At 48.4% G+C, this 20,859-nt stretch overlaps 1 protein-coding gene across 3 annotated transcripts in view; it reads right to left on the bottom strand.

Annotated features, from left to right (window-relative positions):
• The window catches only part of DTX2 (deltex E3 ubiquitin ligase 2), a 36,555-nt gene extending 18,558 nt beyond the window's left edge, over positions 1-17,997 (bottom strand). For 2 of the 3 annotated variants that reach the window (XM_080940722.1, XM_080940720.1), the window contains exons 1-4: positions 17,865-17,997; positions 16,406-16,568; positions 3,455-3,796; positions 1,345-1,981 (exon numbers count right to left, since the gene is read on the bottom strand). In XM_080940722.1, coding sequence (XP_080796848.1) covers positions 1,345-1,981; positions 3,455-3,722 — 905 coding nt within the window. In that variant the 5' untranslated portion in view covers positions 3,723-3,796; positions 16,406-16,568; positions 17,865-17,997. The other variant, XM_080940721.1, reaches the window with a different exon arrangement.
• Between the last annotated feature and the right edge of the window lie 2,862 nt (positions 17,998-20,859).

A 20,859-nucleotide genomic window follows, 5' to 3' on the forward strand; every position in this document is an offset into this window, starting at 1 on the left:
ACACACACACACACAAAGGTGATAAAATTATTTTTAAAAAATACCATCTAAAGATGGGAATGGTGGCACATGCTTTTAATCCCAGCCCTTAGGAGGCAGAGAGGCAGAGAGAGGCAGATCATTTGGGGATAGCCTGGTCTACAAAGAGAGTTCCAGGATGGCCAAAGCTACACAGAGATATATGTCTTTAAAAAACAAAAAATGATCTGATTTGGAGGTTGGAGAGATGGCTCAACAGTTAAAAAGCACTGGCTGCTCTTCCAGAGGATCAAGATTCAATTCCCAGCAACACACGGTGGCTCACAACCATCTGTAATTCCAGTTCTAGGGAATGCAACATCCTCTCTCGGCACCAGGGATGCATGTGCACAGACACAGTACAGGCAAACCACCACATGCTTTAAAAAATAAACACCGAACCAAACCACAACAGCAAAATTCCACCTGGCTGTGCATGAGGGCATGACCTATAACCCCAATACCTGGAAAACTGAAACAAAAAGACTCAAGTCCAGGCCAGCCTCAGCAGCTCAGCAAGCAACGCTGGGGCCCAGTGCAATGTAGTCCAGGGGGCGAGCACAGAGCCCAGGCTCCATCTCTAGCACCTCAAGCAAACAGAAAAGCACACCGCCTGGTTCAGATGGGCCTCTGACATCATCACCTTCCTCGGGCGCTCTATTTTTTCCCACCCACCTGGGGCTCCTCAGAACCCAACTGTGGGCTCAGGGTTAGAGCTGCTGTTTCCACCCCATATCTGCACTGCCAGGCACAATGCAGAAGCCATCAAGTTATTCAAAGTATCCTCAGGGTGCAGAGTCCCTCAGGCAGTAACTAAGCCCTGGCAAAGGTCTGCTGCACCCTAAGGCCCTGAGAAAGGACTGCTGAGTTGTGGGTAATGGCCTATAATCCCAACACTGAGGCTGAGGCAGGAAGCCTGAAGGTCAGCCTGGACTACAGAATATGTCTGTTTTTAAAAAAACAAAAGCAGAGGTGGGGCTGGGCTTAGTTGGTACAGTGCTTGCCTGGCATGCCCAAAGCCCTGGGTTTAATCCTCTAGCACTTGAGAGGTAAAGACAAGAGAATCAAAGTTCAAGATCGTCCTCAGCTATACAGGGGATTTTGAGGCCACCTTGAGCTACATGAAATTCTATCTTCAAAATACATAAAAATTAAAAAGATTAAAAGACTGCTGATCCCAGGGGTACTGGGACTCAACAATCAAAGTGCCATGGCATGGTAGCTCCATGGGAATTCGAAGTGGGAAACCAAGGACAGGCTTGGCACACAGGTAGAGTATGCAAAAGACAACACCTGGGTAAAAACAAAGTTCCCAGTGGGAGGTACCTGGTTCCACTGGAGGTGGACGGTCCTGAGGGCAGGAGCTGTGGCCCCAGGTGGGAGAGGCTGGAGTGGAACAGGGACTGGTTGCCTGGAACAGGAGGTGTTGCACCCCAGGGGTTGGTGGTGTTCAACCTTGGTGCAGATCTGGCCCCAGACAGTGAAGGTTTATTGTAAGGGGCAAAGGCCTGGTGGGCCCCAGAGACAGTGGTGGTCCGGTGGGGTGCTTGGGGGGCAGGATATGCAGGCAGGTTGGTCATGGAGTGGCGGTAGCGACCTGACACAGGGCCAGTTCCGCTACCATGGAGGCACTGTTGGCAAAAGCAGATGAGTCCCATTTGACGTGGAACAGCGATGTCTGAAGTCACTGGGTAAACTGGCCCCACTTGGCGTCGCACACTCCGGCAGAAGCTGGAAGTCTTGTTGGTTTGGGTTAGGGTGGCATAGTTGACAGTGTAGTTATACCCCAGTGGGGCCAAGTCCACGACCTGGATGCCCCGGGCCACTTGCTGTTCCAGATAGTCACAGATTCTAGCTTCATAGGCTATCCAAGATCCGTCATCACCCAGCCACTCCCAGACAATGCCCTGGCCTGGGGCAGAATTCTGTGAGAACAGGTGTCTGCGCACAGACCTCATGGTGCCTGTAGAAAAGAACCAAGACCCATAAATGAGAATCCTCCTGCTGCTCCACATGCTGACACTGCAAGTGTGCACAGCCACACCCATTTTCCTGTGGGTAAGTGCCCATGTGATACCACAGCATGTCCATGGTGTCAATATGTCTGTGTGCTTCTGTGTTTTGCATGGTTGACTGTATTTGTATGTGTGTTTGTCTGTATATGTCTCAGTATCTATGCCTGCATGTGTGTCTTGCCCATGCCATGTCTATACATCTGTGTTTACATATGTACATCTGTTTATGTATGTCTATATCTGTGTGTGTGCATGTGTCTATGCTGTATGTGTGTATTCATCTGTGATGTGTTTGTCAGTGGTATGTCCATGGTGTGGATACGTCATGTTTGAGTATGTATATCTGTGTCTGTGTGTGTCTGTACATGCCTGCATTTGTACCTACATGTGTGCATATGTCTGTGGTATGTGTGGCATGTCTGGGGTGTAGGTGTGTCTATGTGTGCATCTGCATCTGTTTATGTATGTGTGTGTCTGTACATGTCTGTGTTGCTGAAGATGGACCCCAGGGACTTCACATACTCTAGGTATGGGTTCTACCACTGAGATACATCCCCAGCCTCAGGTCTTTCCCAACAATCATTCAGCAGCATCACTGTTGGTAGATGGTCAAATGGCTATGTGACTCAAAACTAGAAGATCCTATTTTAACCAGATTTCACCGCAGGGTATAGAGGCTCACAGGAAAGGGTGCAAAAGGTCCAGGTCACAAAGCAAGGGCTCACCCTCTATAAAAAAGAGTTTAGCAGCTTCTTGTCAAACATGACTGACACTTGGTAAGAATTTCTTTTTCCCTGTCTTTAGACAATTTAGTCTCAAAATCTTATAAATACTCCATCCTCGGCCTCCCAAGTACTGGAATTACAGACAAACAGAAGATTCTAGAAACTACCACAGCATACTAATGCATGCCAGCCAGTCTGCTGGAGGATGGAGCCAAGAGAGCCTCCACATGTACTCCTAACACATCCGTCATTACTCCAGGGACCATTCCTCCCAGGTAATGGCTGGTTTCTTTTAAGACAAGATTTTGTGCATCCCAGCTTTACCTAGAACTCTTAAACTCCTGACCCTTCAGCCCCCACCTTCAGGATGTTACAATTACAGGTATGTGCTCAACAAGGGTTTTATGCAGTGCTGGGGCTAGAACCCAGACCTTCCTGTGTGAGAGGTAAGCACTGTCAACTGAGCTATATGCCCAGCCCTGGGTGCTATTATTAGTTAAATCATGCTCCAATCAGATATGTTCATGTAAAGAATAGGGATGGAAGGTGTGTCAGTCACAGCCATAACCTAAAACCTAGTTTGATACCCAGCCCAAAGCCAGGCAGTGCAGGGTACAGAGGCTCACAAAGTAAAGGGCACCAAAGGACCAAGTCACAAAGCAAGGGCTCACCCTCTATGAGGCAGAACGGTCTTACCAGTGTCCTGGCGGAACTGAGTCCAGCTGGGAAGGTCGATGATATAAGGGGCCAGTGAGGGGTCAGCTTGGCCTAAGGGGATGCTATGGGCCAGGCTCCCCAGTCCAAAATGCTGGCCTCTCTGCCGGATAAACTGCTGCTCAATAAAGGAGCAGACAGTGGCACTGTAGGGGTGCCAAATGCCAAGGCCATCCTGCCATTCCCACACAGCCACCACCGAGTGGCTAGGGTACACCTGTGGCAGAGACGAGCTTGGGGCCATGGCCATCTTCTGCTTTCTCTGAAGACTTCACAGCACTCTGGGTTGCAGGTTCAGGTTCATTGCCCAGCACCTCAGGGGACCTAAAAAAAAAAAGCACAGTATTTACTCACACGCCGGGGACCTTGTCAGTAGCTAAAGAAATCTAACTTTTCTTTTTTCCTTTCAAGACAGGGTTTCTCTGTGTAGTCTTGGCTGCCCTGGAACTCACTCTGTAGACCAGGCTGGTTTCCAACTCAGACCCACCTGCCTCTGCCTCCCAAGTGCTGAGATTACAGGAGTGTGCCACCATTGCCTGGTGCCTGAAAACCAGCTTTCCCCTACCACCTTCAGGATACCTTGGGTCAACTCTAGATCCCTATCTCTCGATCTAGCAGACAAGACAATTAAGTCATTCTTAGAGAAGGTGAGCCAGCTGGAAGGCGTGAGAGCTGCCTCCCCCTCACCTGGGCCCTGGGTGGCACAGTAGAGCTGGTCCTGGTGACATGGGTGAGGGTAAGCTGGCCCAAAGGCATGAGAGTGGGAGAGCTGGCCCTGCCCCTTGCTGGCTTCGGCTTTTGGGTGATCTAGCCAGGGCAGTGCTGAGAGTCCACCCTGATGGTGAGGGTGAGGGAGAGCTGGCAGGCTGACCAACTCAGCTACCACCCAGGCCCAGAACCAGGCTTTGAGTTGACCCACCCCAACATCTACCCCATCTCTGAACTGCTGGAGCGTGTCAAAGGGGTGGGTGGCCCTGCAGACCCAAAGATCCAGCACTGGTACTACAGCAGAAGCCAGAAGATTCAAACTAGACTGAGGACTCGGGGCAATGAACACGTTAAAGTAAAGCTGTCTAGACAGGAGGTTACACTGTGGGACACACTGTGACACACTAAAGCTTCCACAATGACATACATTTTGCTTATTTTTCATTTTTATTTTTTAGTTTATGTTGGAGGGGGAAGTTGCAAGGGCGAAGGGTTAGATACGAAAGAACAGGAAGATGTGTGAGACTGGGGTGCTCAGTGTGAAATTCACAAAGAATCACTGAAAACAGTTTAGAAGTCATTCCTGTTCCTTACATTCCGAATATCCCAGATGGGGGCACAGTGCAAGTGGGGTGGGGGTCTGCCCAGTCATTGCCTTCCAATTCTACTACTTTCTGCTCAGCTTTTTTCCGTCCTTCCTTCCTTTGCATGTAGTGACATGGGCACAAAAGACCTACACATACCACACACCCCAGTTCCTTTCTGCTGAGCCCTGCCCCCAGCACGCAGTGTAACTTTTAAGTCACCCCAAATCTTTGTGGACAAGGCCACGATGATGCTGTGCATTTGTGTAAGAGCCTCACAGTTCCCAATCCAGACCTTTCTGTCAGACAGAGTGACCCCCGCTACAGTAAGTACCCTCACAGATGTTCTGTAGCTCAGAACAAGGGCTCCAGGACACCTTGAGGCAGTAGCTTAGGAGGACTTAACATAGGTTGGGGAGATGGACAGTTTGCTAGAGGAACTAAGGACCAAGTTTAGACCCACAGAACCCACAGAAAAGCTGGGCATGCTTGCTACCTGCATCTGTAATCTCAAATGCTTGCTGGCCACCCAGCCTGGCCAAAATGGCAAGCTTTAGGTTTAGTAAGAGCCCCTGTCTCATAGCAGTCAGGTAGAAAGTGAAAAAAGACACCGAGTCCTCCTCTGACCATTGCATGCACAAACAGGCATACACACACGCACCTGTGCACATACATACCACACGAAAATAAGAACAGCTAAGGACTATCACTGACCACAAGAAATCCCAGATAAAAAACTAAAGTGTTGCTAAGTGATGGGGACCCATGCCTTTAATTCAGCGCAGACACAGGCCGATCTCTGTGAGTTCAAGACCAGCCTGGTCTCTATCATAGTTAGGACTGCTACACAGAGAAACCCTGTCTTGAAAAAACAAAAAACATGAATAAATAAACAAACCCCTAAAGCGTCCCTTGGCTGTCTCCACAGCCCTCCCTATGCCCTGCTCAGGAGCTGTCTCCCTTTCCCCTCCATCTTCTCCTGAGAACTTACATCCTTCCTGCTCAAATTGCGTGACTCAGGGGGCGTGGCTGAGTGGTACACCACCTGCCTAGAATCCCCCAGTGTCACATGAGCTCATGACCCTGCACACCCTCCCTATGCCAAGCAGAACTCTACTGAGCATGAACACACACAGAAACAATCCTGTCCCAAGTCTTCCTACCCCACCACATGACAACAGCCCAACACCCTATTCACAGCTGTTGGCCAAGCACCCAGAGGGCTTTCCACACAGGCTAGGCTAGAACACAGCTGGAGACAATGATGTCATAATGTGCCCACAGCTGTCCCACAAGAGATCTGCCAGGACACAGTCCTGCACCAGCTCTTGGACCCTGAACTGACAAGTGCTCCCTTCAGACTCCTGATTCCTACAGCCAGCTCCCAAAGCTCCCATCAAACTCCTTCCATTTCCCAAGTGCTCAGTCATACGGCAGCATGCTCTGGAGCTTCCTAGACTCCGCTACTCTTCAGAGCTGAGAGAGGGCCAAGGCCATGGTCATAGGAAGGTCAAAACCAAGAAGCACAGGCTCCACTGTCTCTGGAAGTCCTTGCTCTCTCCGCTTCCCTAGTTTTGTTGAGAAAATGGAGATGCTGACAGTTATGTGACGTTATCATCATGAGAACTGAGCCAGACAGTAGAGAGCACCCACCTGTGTGTGGTGACACACGCCTATAAACACCAACACTACAGAGATGGAGGCACAGAGTTTGAGGTTGAGGTTGGTCTGGACCACATAGAGACTGTCTCAAAACAGATGGATGGGCAGACTGACAGACAGACAAGACAGAACTGTTAAGGGCTGTTGAGATGGCTCAGTGGGAGAAGCGTTTGCAACGCAAGCAGGAGAACCTGAATTCAGACCTCCAGAGCCTACACAAAAAAGTAGTGTGTCTATAACCTAGGCCTGGAAGTGTGCACACAGGCAGATGCAGTTCTGCTAGCCAGCTAGCCTAGCTGAAATGAAACAGGTGAGCTCCAGGGTCTGCGAGAGACACCGTCTCAAAAAGTAAATTCCAGAAAAGGACTGAGGAAGACATCTTGACATCAAGTTCTGGTCTCCATATGCGCCCTCCTAAGAGAGAGTAACACACTATCATATACACTTTAAAGTTGGGTGTAGTGGAACACATATGTAATCGCAGGACCTGAAAGGTTGAGACAGAAGGATCAGAAGTTCAAAGCCAGCCTGAGCTACACGAGAGGATGCCTTTAGCCCACAGAGTATCCACCCAGCACAGGCCAGAGGCAGATTTCAACCCCAGACTTTGGCCTTCCTGCTGCCTACTCACCAAATACCCTTCAGGTAGCAGAGGGAAAGGAGGCCACAGTATGCAAACACAGGGAGCAAATCTGGCCTGTGAGGACACTGAGCACCTCTGGACGCCAGGCTGGCCACCAAGCCCTTAAGGCCTCCGACAAAGGCCCAGACACTGCCTGAGGATGAGACCTGGGGTACCCTGGGCAAGGCTGGTTCACTCAGAATCTACAATTTAAAGTGCCTATAACCTAGGTATAAACAGACATTGACATCAGAGCCTGTGACTCCCAAAGCATCACTCATGGCTTAGGCAGCCAGGGCCTGCAGCTTACAGGTATGTGTCCATCCTCAGATAAACCAACTTCCAGAGCTCTGCACAACAGCCAGGGGTACAGTCCAAGGTACTGGTTTCAGCCTTCAGTGATGGTGAGGCCACAGCAAATCCTGGGTCCACCACCACCTCCCTCTACAGTTGGCCAGTGTCCTCTCATAACCATCTCTCCACCTCTGGGACCTCATGCCCAGCCACAGCTGACTCTAGCAAGTTCCAGAACATTCTGTGTTTCCCAGCCATCAGCCACTGATTCTGTTGGTGTCTCACTAAGCAAGCATGCAGATCCTTCCATATGCCACTAAGTCTTCCTCCTGAGCCCTCTGGCCCACATTATCACAAGGGAGGTGACTCCCCTCCACTGTCTCCTTTAGTACAGAGGCCACAAGCATCCCAGCAAGCCTGCATGTCCTTTATTTAGTCAGTCTCCTTGAGGGAATAGCTGCTACGAACTCCTAGATGGGGCTACAGAACTTCAAATGTCCCTCAACACAGAGGGTCTAAACCCCAGGACAAAGAGGAGAGACGGGGCTAGTGAGATGGCTGAACGGGTAGATACCTGTCACTAAGCCTGGTTACTTGAGTTGGATCCCCGAGACTCGTACAACAGAAGAGAACTGACTCCTGTCCTCTGACCTCCACCCACAAGCTATAACGCACATGCACATACAAAGAATATAATAAAAATGTAGGGGAGACCCACACACACCAGGGACTGGGCTTTTTGAGTTGGTGCCTACACAGGCCCACCAGATTGCTGCTGGAACCCTACAATCATGCACGGGAGCCCGGTGTCCATGAGCCTATTCTCTTACCACAGCCCCAGCCAGCACCAAGCCACACTTCAAAAACCTAATTTGTTTCAGCACCTAATGGTGGGGCTATTTAGGGTATTCTTAATTATGGAAATTACACTAATTGGATGTGGGAAAAAGCCTCAATCTGGAGGCAATATAAATATACTAAACAATATGGGAAGTTCTCTTAATACTAGGGATGGCACCCAGACTGCCACTGAACTACATACCACCAGCCCTAATAATGGAGTTTTTTTAGATGGGGTCTGGCTCCAAATTGACCTTGAAGTCTAGGCAATTCTCTTGCTACAGCCTCTAAGTGATGTTAGTATGTATGTATGTGTATATGTATGTATGTATGTATGTGTATATGTATGTATGTATGTATGTTGATGTAGTAAGCATGAGCCACTACACTCAGCTCTTTTAAATTTCTTTAAAATTTATGCTTTTATGTGTATCGGTCAGTCCTGGTTCCTGCAGAGCCTTCAGATGCCTCTGGAGCTGGAATTACAGGTGACTGTGGGCTGGACTAGGAACCAGATACTCTGGAAAAGCAGCAGGCACTCTAACATCTGAGCCACCAGTCCAGCCCTTGATTTTATAAGACGGAGTCTCACCTGTTGTCCAGGTTGGCCCTGAACTCTAGAAAACCCTCCTGCTTCAGCCTCCCACAGAGCTGGGATTATAGGCCCAGGCTACCACACGCAGCCAGCCCTACACACGTTACTCTTTCAGCCATTTTCTAAGTCATGTGAGGTAGGTGCTTTCCAAGGCACCTGGGTCTGAAACCTCACACCCAGGCAGTGACAGACTTAACACACCTGTAAGCAGAGACCCGAACAGACTTTTCAGAGGCTGAGAAAACCTACCGTTAGACCCAAGCACAAAACCAAGAAATTGTTTTACTTTATTAGAAAATCCAATTTAAAGCAAACAAACAAATAGGAGCTGTTAAGATGACCTGAGCTCGTTCCCTGGGGCCCACATGGTCGAAAGCAGCTCAGAGTCCTCTGACCTCCACATCTGTGCATGCCGCACCGTGGGCACGTGGAGAGTGCACACACAGTAGGGAAGAACAGGATTCTTTAAGTTAGGGATGTGAAATTACAGGGTGAAGCACTGCCTCACATGCACACCACCCTGGATCTCAAACTTGAGCACCAGACCACACAAAACCAAACCACAGAATTAAAAACTGGTGCTGAGGGGGCTGGAGAGAGGTTAAGAGCATGGGCTGCTATCTCAGAGGACCCAAATTCAATTCCTAACACCCACATGGCTGCTCACATCTGTAACTGCAGTTCCAGGGGATCCTCCAAGGGCACTGGGCATGCACACAGAGCACATACATACATACATGTAGGCAAAACACAGACTAAACAACTGTTTTAAATTGATCCTGAGGGTGGAGCCCAGATACTCCCACTAACATACTATCTGCCAACAAACCACACCTAACCTCAGCTCCTAGTTTTTCACATTTTCTCAAGTAAGAAAGTATTAGTTTCTTCCTTTAAAATAAACAAAGCACTAGAGAGATGGCTCAATTCCCAGCATCTACATGGAAGCTCACAGCTGTCTGCAGCTCTAGTCCCAGTGGACTGGCACCCTCACACAGCATACATGCAGGTAAAACACCAATGCACATACAAGTAAAATTTATAAATTAAAATACAAATAAATGTAAAATAAAAATAATCGGAGGCTGAAGAAATGCCTAGGTGGGTGAGACCATTTGCTCTGCAACCCTAGGACCCAAGTTTGAATCTCCAGCACACGTGTAAAGTAAACAGTGCAGGGCAGACACTGGTAACAGATCCTGAGAGACAGCTGGCTGACCAGCCTCGCTGATGCGGTGAGCTCCAAGTTGAGTCAATGACTCTGTCTCAAGACAAGAAATAAGGCAGAAAGCAACAGATGAAGACAGCCAATATCCTGGTCTAGCCTCCCATGCACACACACAGGTACATGAACCTAAAATCACATACACTCAATACATACACAGATTAAATTTTTTTTAGCCAGATGCAGGTGGTGCACACCTTTAATCCTAGGCCTCGGGAGACATGAGCAGGTAATCTCTGAATTTGAGGCCACTCTGGTCTAGAAAGAGTTCCAGGGCTGCTGGGGCTACACAGAATAACCCTGTCTTGGAAACCAAAAACAAAACCAATTTTTAAAAATCTCTAACATACAGAACACTGCTGGAGATGCAGCTCAGTGACAGCACTTACCCAAAATGTCAAACACATTTAAAAGGTCAAGCTCACCACCAAACCAAGCCAGTCGGCGCCCAGAAGCATTGCTGTGCACAGCTGCTCCTACCCCTGTGGGGATTCACAAAGGGGTGGGGGTAGGGGGAAGTTTGATCAACTCATCAGAGCAACTCCTGGTCAGCACCTCCTTCCATCCCTGAACTCCAAGAAAAACAAACCACCCAGGTGCTGCCTGGGGATTACAACAGTCCTCTGACTGCAGACCTGTAATCTTCCTTCTGTTTTACTGTTCTGCAGGGATGGGGGATGGGGTCCAGCCTGGTGACCTGACTTCTACAAGTTGCTGGACTTTGAAGTCCTAATCTTCCTGCCTCTGCCCCAAGGGACTGGACTGCAAGACAGGCTCAAGAGCTGAAAGTATACCTTAATGTAGAGTGTCTGCCTACCACACACAGGCCCCGGGTTCTATAATTAGCACAGAACAAAAGAAAGCAAAGCAAAGAAAAAAACCAACAGCAAGCTGCTCAAAACCACATGGGGCCCAACTAAGCAAGCCGGATCTGTGAGTTAGAGGCCAGCTGGGGTACTAAGGCCCTGGAAGTGCCCTAGGGTAGCATGGCTCCCATGACTGCCCAGCATAAGGAGAAACAGCAAGCCTCATGCCAACACCAAGAGCAAGTATTTTCGAGTGTTCTAGTTACAAATCTGCTGCCACGAGTCAAAAACAGTTTGTAAACTAACAGGAGTGACTGCATTCCAGTCAGACCCTAGGAACTGCTGAAGTAGTGGCTTGGTGATAGAGCACCTGCCTAGAATCCCCAGAAAAGGGCTGGGAGGCATGGCTCAATGGTACAGCGCCTACCTAGAATCATCCAATTAGAGGTTAGGAGCATGACCCAGTAGTACTGCACCTCCCTAGAATCCCCCAATGAGGGGCTGGGCGCATGACTCAGAGGTAGAGCACCTGCCTAGAAACACACAGTGAAGGGCTGGGAGCTTAGCTCAACTGTAAGCAATTACCTAGAATTCCCTAGGGAGGGGCTGGGAGTAAGATCAGTGGTAGAGCATTTTATTTGCCTAGGTTCATCCAATTAAAAGGTAAGGGTATGCCCCCAGTACTGCACCTGTCTAGAATCACCCAGCAAGGGGCGAGGGATGTGGCAGAATGCTGACTTAGAATCCTCTAGTAAGAGGCTGTGGGCCTGGCCTGGCATAGTGGGAGAGGACTTGCCTAGCACACACAAGGTGCTGGGCTCAATCCCCAATACCTATAAAAACAACAAACTTCTCTATAGGGGAAAAGCCCCCACTGGTGTGGAACCAGGCACTGGTGCAGCGCTGTAAGTTATTCCAGCCCCTGGGAGGTGGAGGCAGGGAGACTGCGAGTTAAAGGATAGCCTGAACTACAAAGACTGCCTTAAACTCCCCCTCAAAAAAGTAGAACTATAAATTACAAACTTGAAGAAAGACTGAAACCAACAATGCATACCAGTTTGTCCAGCACTTGGAGGTAAGGACATGAGGATCGAGATTGGGGAGGGCACAGTTGGAGACAGAGACAGGCCAATCACTTTCTGTTTGTTTTCTTTAGACAGGGTTTCTCTATGTAGCCCTGGCTGTCCTGGAACACGCTCTGTGGACCAGGCTGGCCTCTTATAGAGACCCACCTGCCTCTGCCTCCTGAGTGCTTGGATTGAAGGAATGTACCACCAGCTTCATGAAGTCCTCCACATGCATACTGTAGCACCTGCGACTGCACCCCACACACAGATAAAATACAAAGGAGCCAAAGCCATCTTCAAATATATATGGGGGGGTGAGATTAGTTTGGGCTACATCAGAGTGTCTCAAACCATAATGGGTGATGAGATGACTCAGCAGATAAAGGTGCTGGCCGCCAACCCTGAGCTCAGGCTCTAGGATCCACTGGCTGAAGGAGCCAACTCTTACAAGCTGCCCTCCGACCTCCACATTTAGCTAAATAATTAAGCATATTAATATACACACATACTAAGAAAGCACACACACAGTCTGAAAGCATGCTGGCTTCCCTTCTAGTTCTCCTTTGTCCCATGGATTTCCCAGGCTCCCCTCAGGCCACCTCGAGAAAGCCACAGAGCCTTGCTCCCTCTGAACCTTCGGTCCACAGCGGCCACGGCTGCCTCTAGCCTGCTCGATCAACAACAGCCAGAGCCAGTATCTGGTCTCCGCTCTTCCATCTCCCATACTCATAAGCGCATGCTCCCAGCTGGCCTCACCAACTCTTCTCTCCTAGACTTACCTCAAATACAGGTGCAACATGAGCCCTTTCAACTGTCCTGTTCTGACCTGTCCCTTCCTCCCCTCCCCACAATCTGCAGAACGCACCTCACATTCTGTAGGGCAACACTGGCAGCTGTCATGACACTGTGGCACACACGTCAAATTCCACTACTCTGGAGGCAGAGGCAAGAGTGTCAAAGTTATCAAAGTCATGACTACCTAGAGAATTCCAGGCCATTCTGGACAGGACGGTCATAAACCACCAAAAAAAGGATCTGACTGAAGATCAGCGTTCTTTCTCCACCACCCAAAAACTCTCCTCACCCAACCAGAGCTGTGTGTGTGTGTGTGTGTGTGTGTGTGTGGATGCAGATGCAGGAGTGGGTGTGGGGCATGTGCATGGAAGTCAAGGGTTCACAATAGGTGTCTTCCTCAAGCACCCCCCACCTTGTTACCTCAGTAAAGACTGATTTTGTATCTGTGTGTCAGTCAGTACCCATGGCAACCACAAGACAGGCCCCAGGAGTTCGAGGCTTTTGTCAGCCGCCCGATGTGGGTGCTGGAAACTCTACTCCAGTCCTGTAAGAGAGCAGCAGGTGCTTTTTTTTCACCACTGAGCCATCTCTCCAGTCCTGGCCTCCTTATTTCTTGAGAAAGGATCTCTCTCACTGAACCTGGAGCTCAACATCATCAGGACTGGCAAGCCCCTTGGGTTGACCTGATGTCTCTACCTTCCCAGCACTGAGATTACAAGCATGAACTGGCACACCCACTTTTTACAGGGGTTCTGGTGACCCAAACTCACATTCTCAATCTTGTGTACAAGAACTTTACCCACTGAGTCAACTCCTCAACCCCCACCTATATTTTCTATTAGAAATAAGAGCACCTGAGGTCCTGAGTTCAATTCCCAGCAATCACAGGTGGTTCACAACCATCTGTAATGGGATCCGATGCCCTCTTCTGCTGTGTCTGAAGACAACGACAGTAAACTCACATACATATAATAAATAATTTTTTTAAAAGATTATTTCTTTTGGTGCTAAAAATGGAACCCAGATCCTTGACTGTGCTAGACAAGGCTGTATAACTGACCCATGCCCAAACCCCTCACTGGCTGACCCCAGCCAACTGTTCTACCGCTGAGTTACATCTGAGCCCCAAGGCCCGGTTTAAACACCATGCTTTGATGGCCCAACAGGGAGAAAACACTTTCTATCCTTCACAGAATTCTGCTAAAATCTTTCTAGGCCCCAGAGCTTTGGTGTAGATTTGTGATGTTGAGTAACTTATAAACTAAAAGAAAGTGGTGGGTCAGGCCTTTAATCCTAGCACTCAGGAGGCAGAGGCAGGCAGATCTCTGAGTTCGAGGCCAGCCTGGTCTACAAAGTGAGTTCCAGGACAGCCAGGGCTACACAGAAACCCTGTCTCAAACATATAAATATATAAGAATAAAAATAATAATAATAATTTTTAAAAGCTGAAAGAAACTTTTTGTTTTTGTTTGTTTTTTATGTGAGACAAGATCTCATGTACCCCAAGCTGGCCATGAACTCATCAGGTTCCCAAGGATGACTCTGAACTTCCTCCTGCTTCCACCTCCTGCACGAACCACAGGCTTGAAACAACACCTATGCAGCACTGGGGATGGAACCTAGGGCTCAGCACAAGATGAGCATTAATCTGCTCATGAGTAAAGCCCCAAAGCGAATGACCTCTCTAAAACACACACCAACATATATACAAATAAACATAAATAAGTACACATAAAGATTTACTACTGTATGTTTGCACGCCATATTCAGAAGGGTGACAACAGAGACAAGAAGAGGGCACTGGATGCCCTGGAGCTGGAGTTACAGATGGCTGTGAGCGGCCTGACATGGGTTCTTGGAATGGAATTAGGGTCATCTGCAAGATCAGGAAGTGTCCTTAACCAGTGAACCATCTCCCTCCCCCTAGAATCTACCCCTTAAAGGCTGTATAAAAGCACAGGCACAGGGAGACCAGGTTCCAGTGCATGCACAGCTTTGGGGGACATCGCAAAGCCTTCAGGAACATCTGCCTTGTGCCCACATTCCCAGCCTGTCCCCTCCAGTCACTCCAGCCAATACTGCACCATTTACAGCAGCCAGGCCAAACCCTCCCCACCAGGTTCCTGACTATGCAAATGCTGACACTTCCTGCCTTCTGCTCCTCAGACTTTACAGTCCTTTCACCTCACAGTTCCATAGTCTTTATAGCTTGCCTTGGCCATCATTTCCAGAAGACCTCCTGACCCTACCTCCTCTTGGAGGAGAGGGGTTCACCTCATGATTCACCTCGGCTCTCTCTACACACATCCGCCACACCGTGTTACTAACTGGTGCATCTGTGCTTCTACCCAACGAGTTGCCAGAAAGACAGAGCTCTTGTCTGGCACCCAGCAGAGGTTTGTGCAAACAAATGAATATTTCTAGTTCAAATGCAGTAACAGTGACCCATTTCTCTAGCCTATAAATCATGGGTTTGTTGTTTGGTTGGTTTTTTGTTTTTTCAGTTTTGAGTTGATATCTGTGTAGCCCAGGCTGGGTTAGAATTCACTACATATCCCAGGATGGCCCCAAACTCAGGAACCCTTGCCTCAGTTTACTGAGTGCTGGGATCACAGCTTACAACACCATGCAAGGGTAAACTGGTTACATACCCTAGGCTAACTTCAAACTTGCAGTTCTGCCTAAGTCTCCTGAGTATGGGATGGTAGGCATCCATCACCTTGTCAGGCATATTTTCTTTTAAATTTATTATTATTGTGTGACTATGGGCTTGTGTTTGAAATGGAGCAGTGAAGTCGGGAGGATGGTCTTCGGGAATCCAGTCTCTCCCTCCACCTTGGATCTATCCAGAGATAGATCAGGTAGCCAGGTTTGTGCAGCAGGGATAAAGTGATATTTCTTTAAGGAAAAAAAAATTTGAGAGGGCCCAGTCAAATGGCTTGGCAGGCAAAGACACTTACTGCCAATCCTGATCACCTGACTTATTAGATCTCTGAACTCACCTGGTGGAGAGAATCGAATCCTGCAAACTGCCCTGTCATCTTCAGACGTGCACCAGGGCTCACACGCAACAATAAATGTTTTGTCTTTTAAGTGATAATAAAAAAATAAATAAATGTTTTTGAAGTGCTGGGGCTTGAACCCAGGTCTTGTATGCTGGCTAAGCACTTTACCAAAGCTGTTTCCAGCCCACGGAGCATGTCTGAGGCAGGACACATCCTCTAGGACTGGTTAGACAGAAGCAGTGATGGCAAAGAGCCAAATGAATTTATTTGCAACGACTGGCAATCAACAATCAACTCCCAGGCCTCATTTCACTCCTGGAACCCCAGAATCCCACCGCCCATGCGGCCTGCTTCATTATAGACTTGTCTGTGTAAAAGCATGTGTGTGTGTGTGTGTGTGCGCACAGATGCATGGGGGCTCCTGAAGGCTAGGGGACAGCCTGGGTTACAGTTCCACAGGTGCTATCAACCTTGTTCACTCACCAAATAGATGGCTGACCACCTAGCAAACCCCAGGGATTCACCCGTCTCCTCCCTGGCATAAAACTGCAGGTACACACCACTGTGCCAGGTTTCTTGGCTTGGTTCTGGAGAGCAAATCTGGACCCTCCTGTTTGCCAAAGAAGCACTGTATGGACCAAGCCATCTCCCTTCAATGGCCACACCCACCTTCTCCTTTGAAAACCAGATTTCAAAAGCAGCAAGGTTAATTTCCCCCCATGGCTCTCACCTCCTCTTCACTGAAGGGCTGGCACCAAACTGTCCCTTCTTGTTGGAGGCACCAGATCCTCAGAAGCAATAACTTGTCTGAGCTCCCATCTTGATATGAATAGCAAACAAGAACCCGGCAAATCTGAGGGCTTGCTGACTCAGCCACACCAATTCCGAGGTACCTTTGCCAAAAAGATGATTAAGTCTTCAATGAAGAAACGGCAAGAGAAAATGAGTGCACAGATGTTGGGTCCCGTGTGCTGTGGCTGGCGACTGGAAATTACCAGGCTTATTTTCCAACAGCCTGGGCAGGGAGCAGAAGGTAGGGAGTCTTTCTCAGCCCACTCAACTAAGCCCTTTCCCAGAAAAGCCCATATGAGGACTTCAGAAACAAGTCCCACAGGACAGTCCATGAAGGAAATCAACACACCAGAGAGGATAAAAATTTGACCAAAGTCACATAGTAAATAAGCAAAGAAACTACATATCTGAGCAGCTAAAGTCAACCCTGATTTTCTTGGCTACTGGGAAGTCTACATCACAGAACTGCTTTTTGTTCGTTTGTTGTTTGTTTGGAGCAGGGGCCACAGTATATAGCTTAGGGCTGGACTGGAATTCCTGAATCTCATGCTTCTGCCTCACAAGTGCTGAAATTACAGGAATAAATCACCATACCTGGCTAACGCGTTTTGGAAGGGGGTGAGGGGTGTAATATGGTATCTTGTTAGACTGCACAGGCAAGCGTTAAACTACCCTCAAGCCCTTGACTCCCAAATCGTGGGATTATAAACGTACAACACATCGCTGGGCTCTCTAGAACTTTAAAGAGGCTAAGGCGGTATGGAAAAATAGAGTTCCTTAAAGGTTTTGCCTGTGTACACATTCGTATATATGCCACTGTGGAGGCAACGCTAACGCGGGCAACCCTGCAGCTGTCTGTGGAATAGGATGAAAAACGGGGCTTCAAAACAGAAACACCCCAAAGTGCCCCAGGGACCCAGTTTGACACAGACCGAGAATGTAAGGCAAACGCCTCCAAAGTCCAACTCTCGGCCAGTGGTGGATCACTATCGCCTGGATGAAGCGTCCCACACACACAAACGCTCCAGAATTGAAACTGTCCCCTAAGGGAACCAGGCTAGCAATAGCCTCACTGCCCTTCCAGGTCCTATAGGACTCAAACTGCCAGGGATGCGACCCCTGTCTCTGCAAAAATAGGGATCTCACCACACCCAGCCTTGTCCCCAACGCTCAAAGCGTCCCAACTGCGACTTCCCGCCTCCAGGACCCCGGTACCCCGTGCCCAGGGCTCCCAACGCCCCCAGGACTCACCCATCCCGCCCGCACGGCCCTCCCTCCCTCGCACGACCGCCCCCTTCCGGTCTCAGCTTAGCTCAATAGCCCCCTCTCCTCAACCCACCCACCCACCTTCAGGACCCCAGCCTGGGCGCCAGCAGGTGGCCGCCCGTCCCGCTCACCGAGTCTGAGGGAAGCAGAAGGAACAGGTTGAGAGAACCGCCGACCTCCAGGCTCAGCTCCGGCTCGGCCTGGGAAGAACCCCCGAGTATATCTCGGACTACGAGCGGGGAGGCAGCCAGAGTGAAACTCGGCGTCGCAGCCTACAAGCGCCGCGCTGCGCATGTCCCCCTCGCGCAGGGCCTTCTGGGAAATGTAGTTCTGGTGAGCTGAGTGGGCTGAACCAAAGCTCACCAGCAGATGTGAAGGTACCCAGCCTTCCTTCTTTCTTCTACTAACATACTCCTTCATTAATTACTGACGGGTGTGATTTTTAATAATTATTATATTCTTTTTATAGTGATGTGTGTATATTCTGGAGGTGGGTGTATTTATAGAGGTCAAGGAACAACTTTAGGAGTCTGTTCTCTGCATCCATCTTCATGTGTGTTCCACGAATCGAACTCAAGGTGTCAGGCTCGTCAGCAAACGCCTTTACCCTCTGAGCCATATTGCCAACCCCTGCTTTTTCTTTTTGTCGTTTTGAGGATCAAAGTTAATGCAAGCACATTAGACAACTGTTCTGCTACTAATGAATCCTCAGCTGTAAGATTCACCTTTTTTTTGGGGGGGGGGGGCGAAGGGTTCAGGATCTCATGCACCTAAGAGTGGCTCTAAATTTGCTATGTAGCCAAGGCTGGCCTTAAACTCCTGAACCTCTTGCCTCTGTTTTCTAAATCGCTGAGCTTACAAGCACAGTCTTAAGAAACAAATTTTTAATTTAAAAATAAAATAATCTATTAGAAGATGTTAAGCCTCTGCATATGGTGGTATGGCTCAATGGTAGAGCCACAAGTAGGCAGGAGATCCTGGATTTGCAAAAGAAGTCCTTAAAAGTCCACTTTGTGTGACAGAGCCTGTCCCATTTCCCAGAACCTGCTCCCAGCTCACCCAGCAGAAAAGATGAACACAGCCAGAGAAGCCAGGGAGGCCTGGCCTCGCACTGTCACTGAGGAGCGGGGCTGCTTGCCACTGTTTTGCTTGGAAAGGCAGAATTGTGTTGCTTCCTGCCTCTGCTAATTGGTCTCCATCTGACACTCCAGAGGGACAGTCTGATAAGACACAGCTGCTTTGCTCATTATTTCTGATGAATGGATGGCACCTGGCATTTCCTGGTGCCAATGGTAGCCACCCAGGACCCACGTATAACCTATACAGCCAGCAAGATTTTAATGACTTCACAGCCCCAAGGAAAACACAGCTGTCCCCAAAAGCTCCACATTAGTTCCTCTTAGTGGAGGTAGGGGATTTGTTACCCTGGCTTCAGCGATGGCCTGTAACTGCTGATCCTCCGGTCTCTACCTTCTGAGCATTGGGATTGCAGACCTGTACTGTTTGCTGTTCCCAGCATTATGTAGGAGTGGGGAGGGGTGCAGAGGGATGGAGACCCAGGGCTTCCCGTGTGCTGGGCAAACTCTAACTCAACCATATCCCCAGCCCTCCAAGTATTAAACTCCTGTCTGCTGATTTCCATCTTGCAAGTATAAACTCCCAGATAAGGACTCATATTTTTTATTTCTTTGTGCAGGGATGGGTCATGCCACAGCATGCATGTAGACGGTGGAAAACGTGTCCCTCCGTTCTCTCCTGCCACATGAGTCCAGGGATCGAACTAGAGGCATGAGACTTGGTGACAAGTCTCTCCATCTGCTGAGTGAGCCACTTTGATGGCCTTGTGCTCGTAGTTAATTCATCTCCACAGTTTAGGTGTAATCAGTCCTTTTTGGAGACAACTGTCTCCTATGTAGCCAGGCTGGCCTTGACCTCAGGATGTAACCCAGTTTGTTTTGCCCATATTTTGAATTGTGTGCATAAGCACATAATTAAAACTGTTTTTTCTAAACCTGCTTTAAGTCAACTGAATTCACTTCCCAGCCAAATATCCTTAAAAAAAAAAAAAAAAAAAATGGAGAAAACACCCCCACCTCGTATTTAAATTCTTTTCAGTAAGAATGCAATTGCTTTCTACACCATGGATTGACTTTTAACTAGTTTGATGGTGCCTCTGGGCCACAATTCTAGCCTATTTTTCTAATATCTAAGCAAATTAATTAAACAAGATTTTTTTTTAATTTTTTACTCCTTGAAACTAAAATATAACCATAGAATTCCCCTGCCTTTCTCTCTTCCCTTCTATTCCTCCCAAGCACCTTCCCCTGCTCTGTTCTTAAACCCATGACCCCTTTATAATTTAGGTTACATATATTATATGTTATATAATGTATATTTACATAGTTACATATTTGCATATATATGTACATAGTTATACAACCTACTCAGTCTGTATAATGTTGCTTATATGATTTTGAGGCTTAAAACAAGATTTTTTTGACATTTTCACTCTCTAGATGATGATGATTTGCAGTATTTTAATGACCCTCCTTTGCATCCAACTTCCCTTTCCCTCCGGCTTCCGTGAAGCAGAGAGGCGGAGTTTTCAACCCATCCTTGAAGCATTTCTGTAGGATGTGCTTGAGGCCTTTAGGACAAAGGCAAATGTAAGAAGCTGCCAGAGACACTAAAGACAAAGGAGGTTTGGGTAACATAAGTCAAGATAACCTTCAGCTGCTGGCCAGCATCCTTCCTAGGTGCTTTTGGGGTCAGGAAGAGCCCATGCTCACCTCCCACCCCCTGTGTAGCTAAAAGTGGACTTGAACCCCTTACCCTCCTGCCTCAACCTCTTGACTGTTAGGGTTACAGCTGTACATCACTAGGCCTTCCTGGGGACCCCAGAGTTTATTCTTTTCTAGCAAGTGCTCCACAAACCGAGCTATATCTCCAGGACCTGACTAGTTTGAAATTGTCTTCAGCTAGAGGGACACAACTCCACACCTCTCTGGTTAGCATTTCAGAGACCTCTCGACCTAGGCAAAACCAGGGTTCATGATTTAACCAAGAAATGAATTTTAGGATGAGCCAAGTATGAAACAAAGTTAGATTTATTAAATTTTTTAAAAT

This window comes from Micromys minutus (genome assembly GCF_963924665.1).
Source record: "Micromys minutus genome assembly, chromosome: 29".
In the NCBI taxonomy this organism is placed as follows: Eukaryota; Metazoa; Chordata; class Mammalia; order Rodentia; family Muridae; genus Micromys; species Micromys minutus.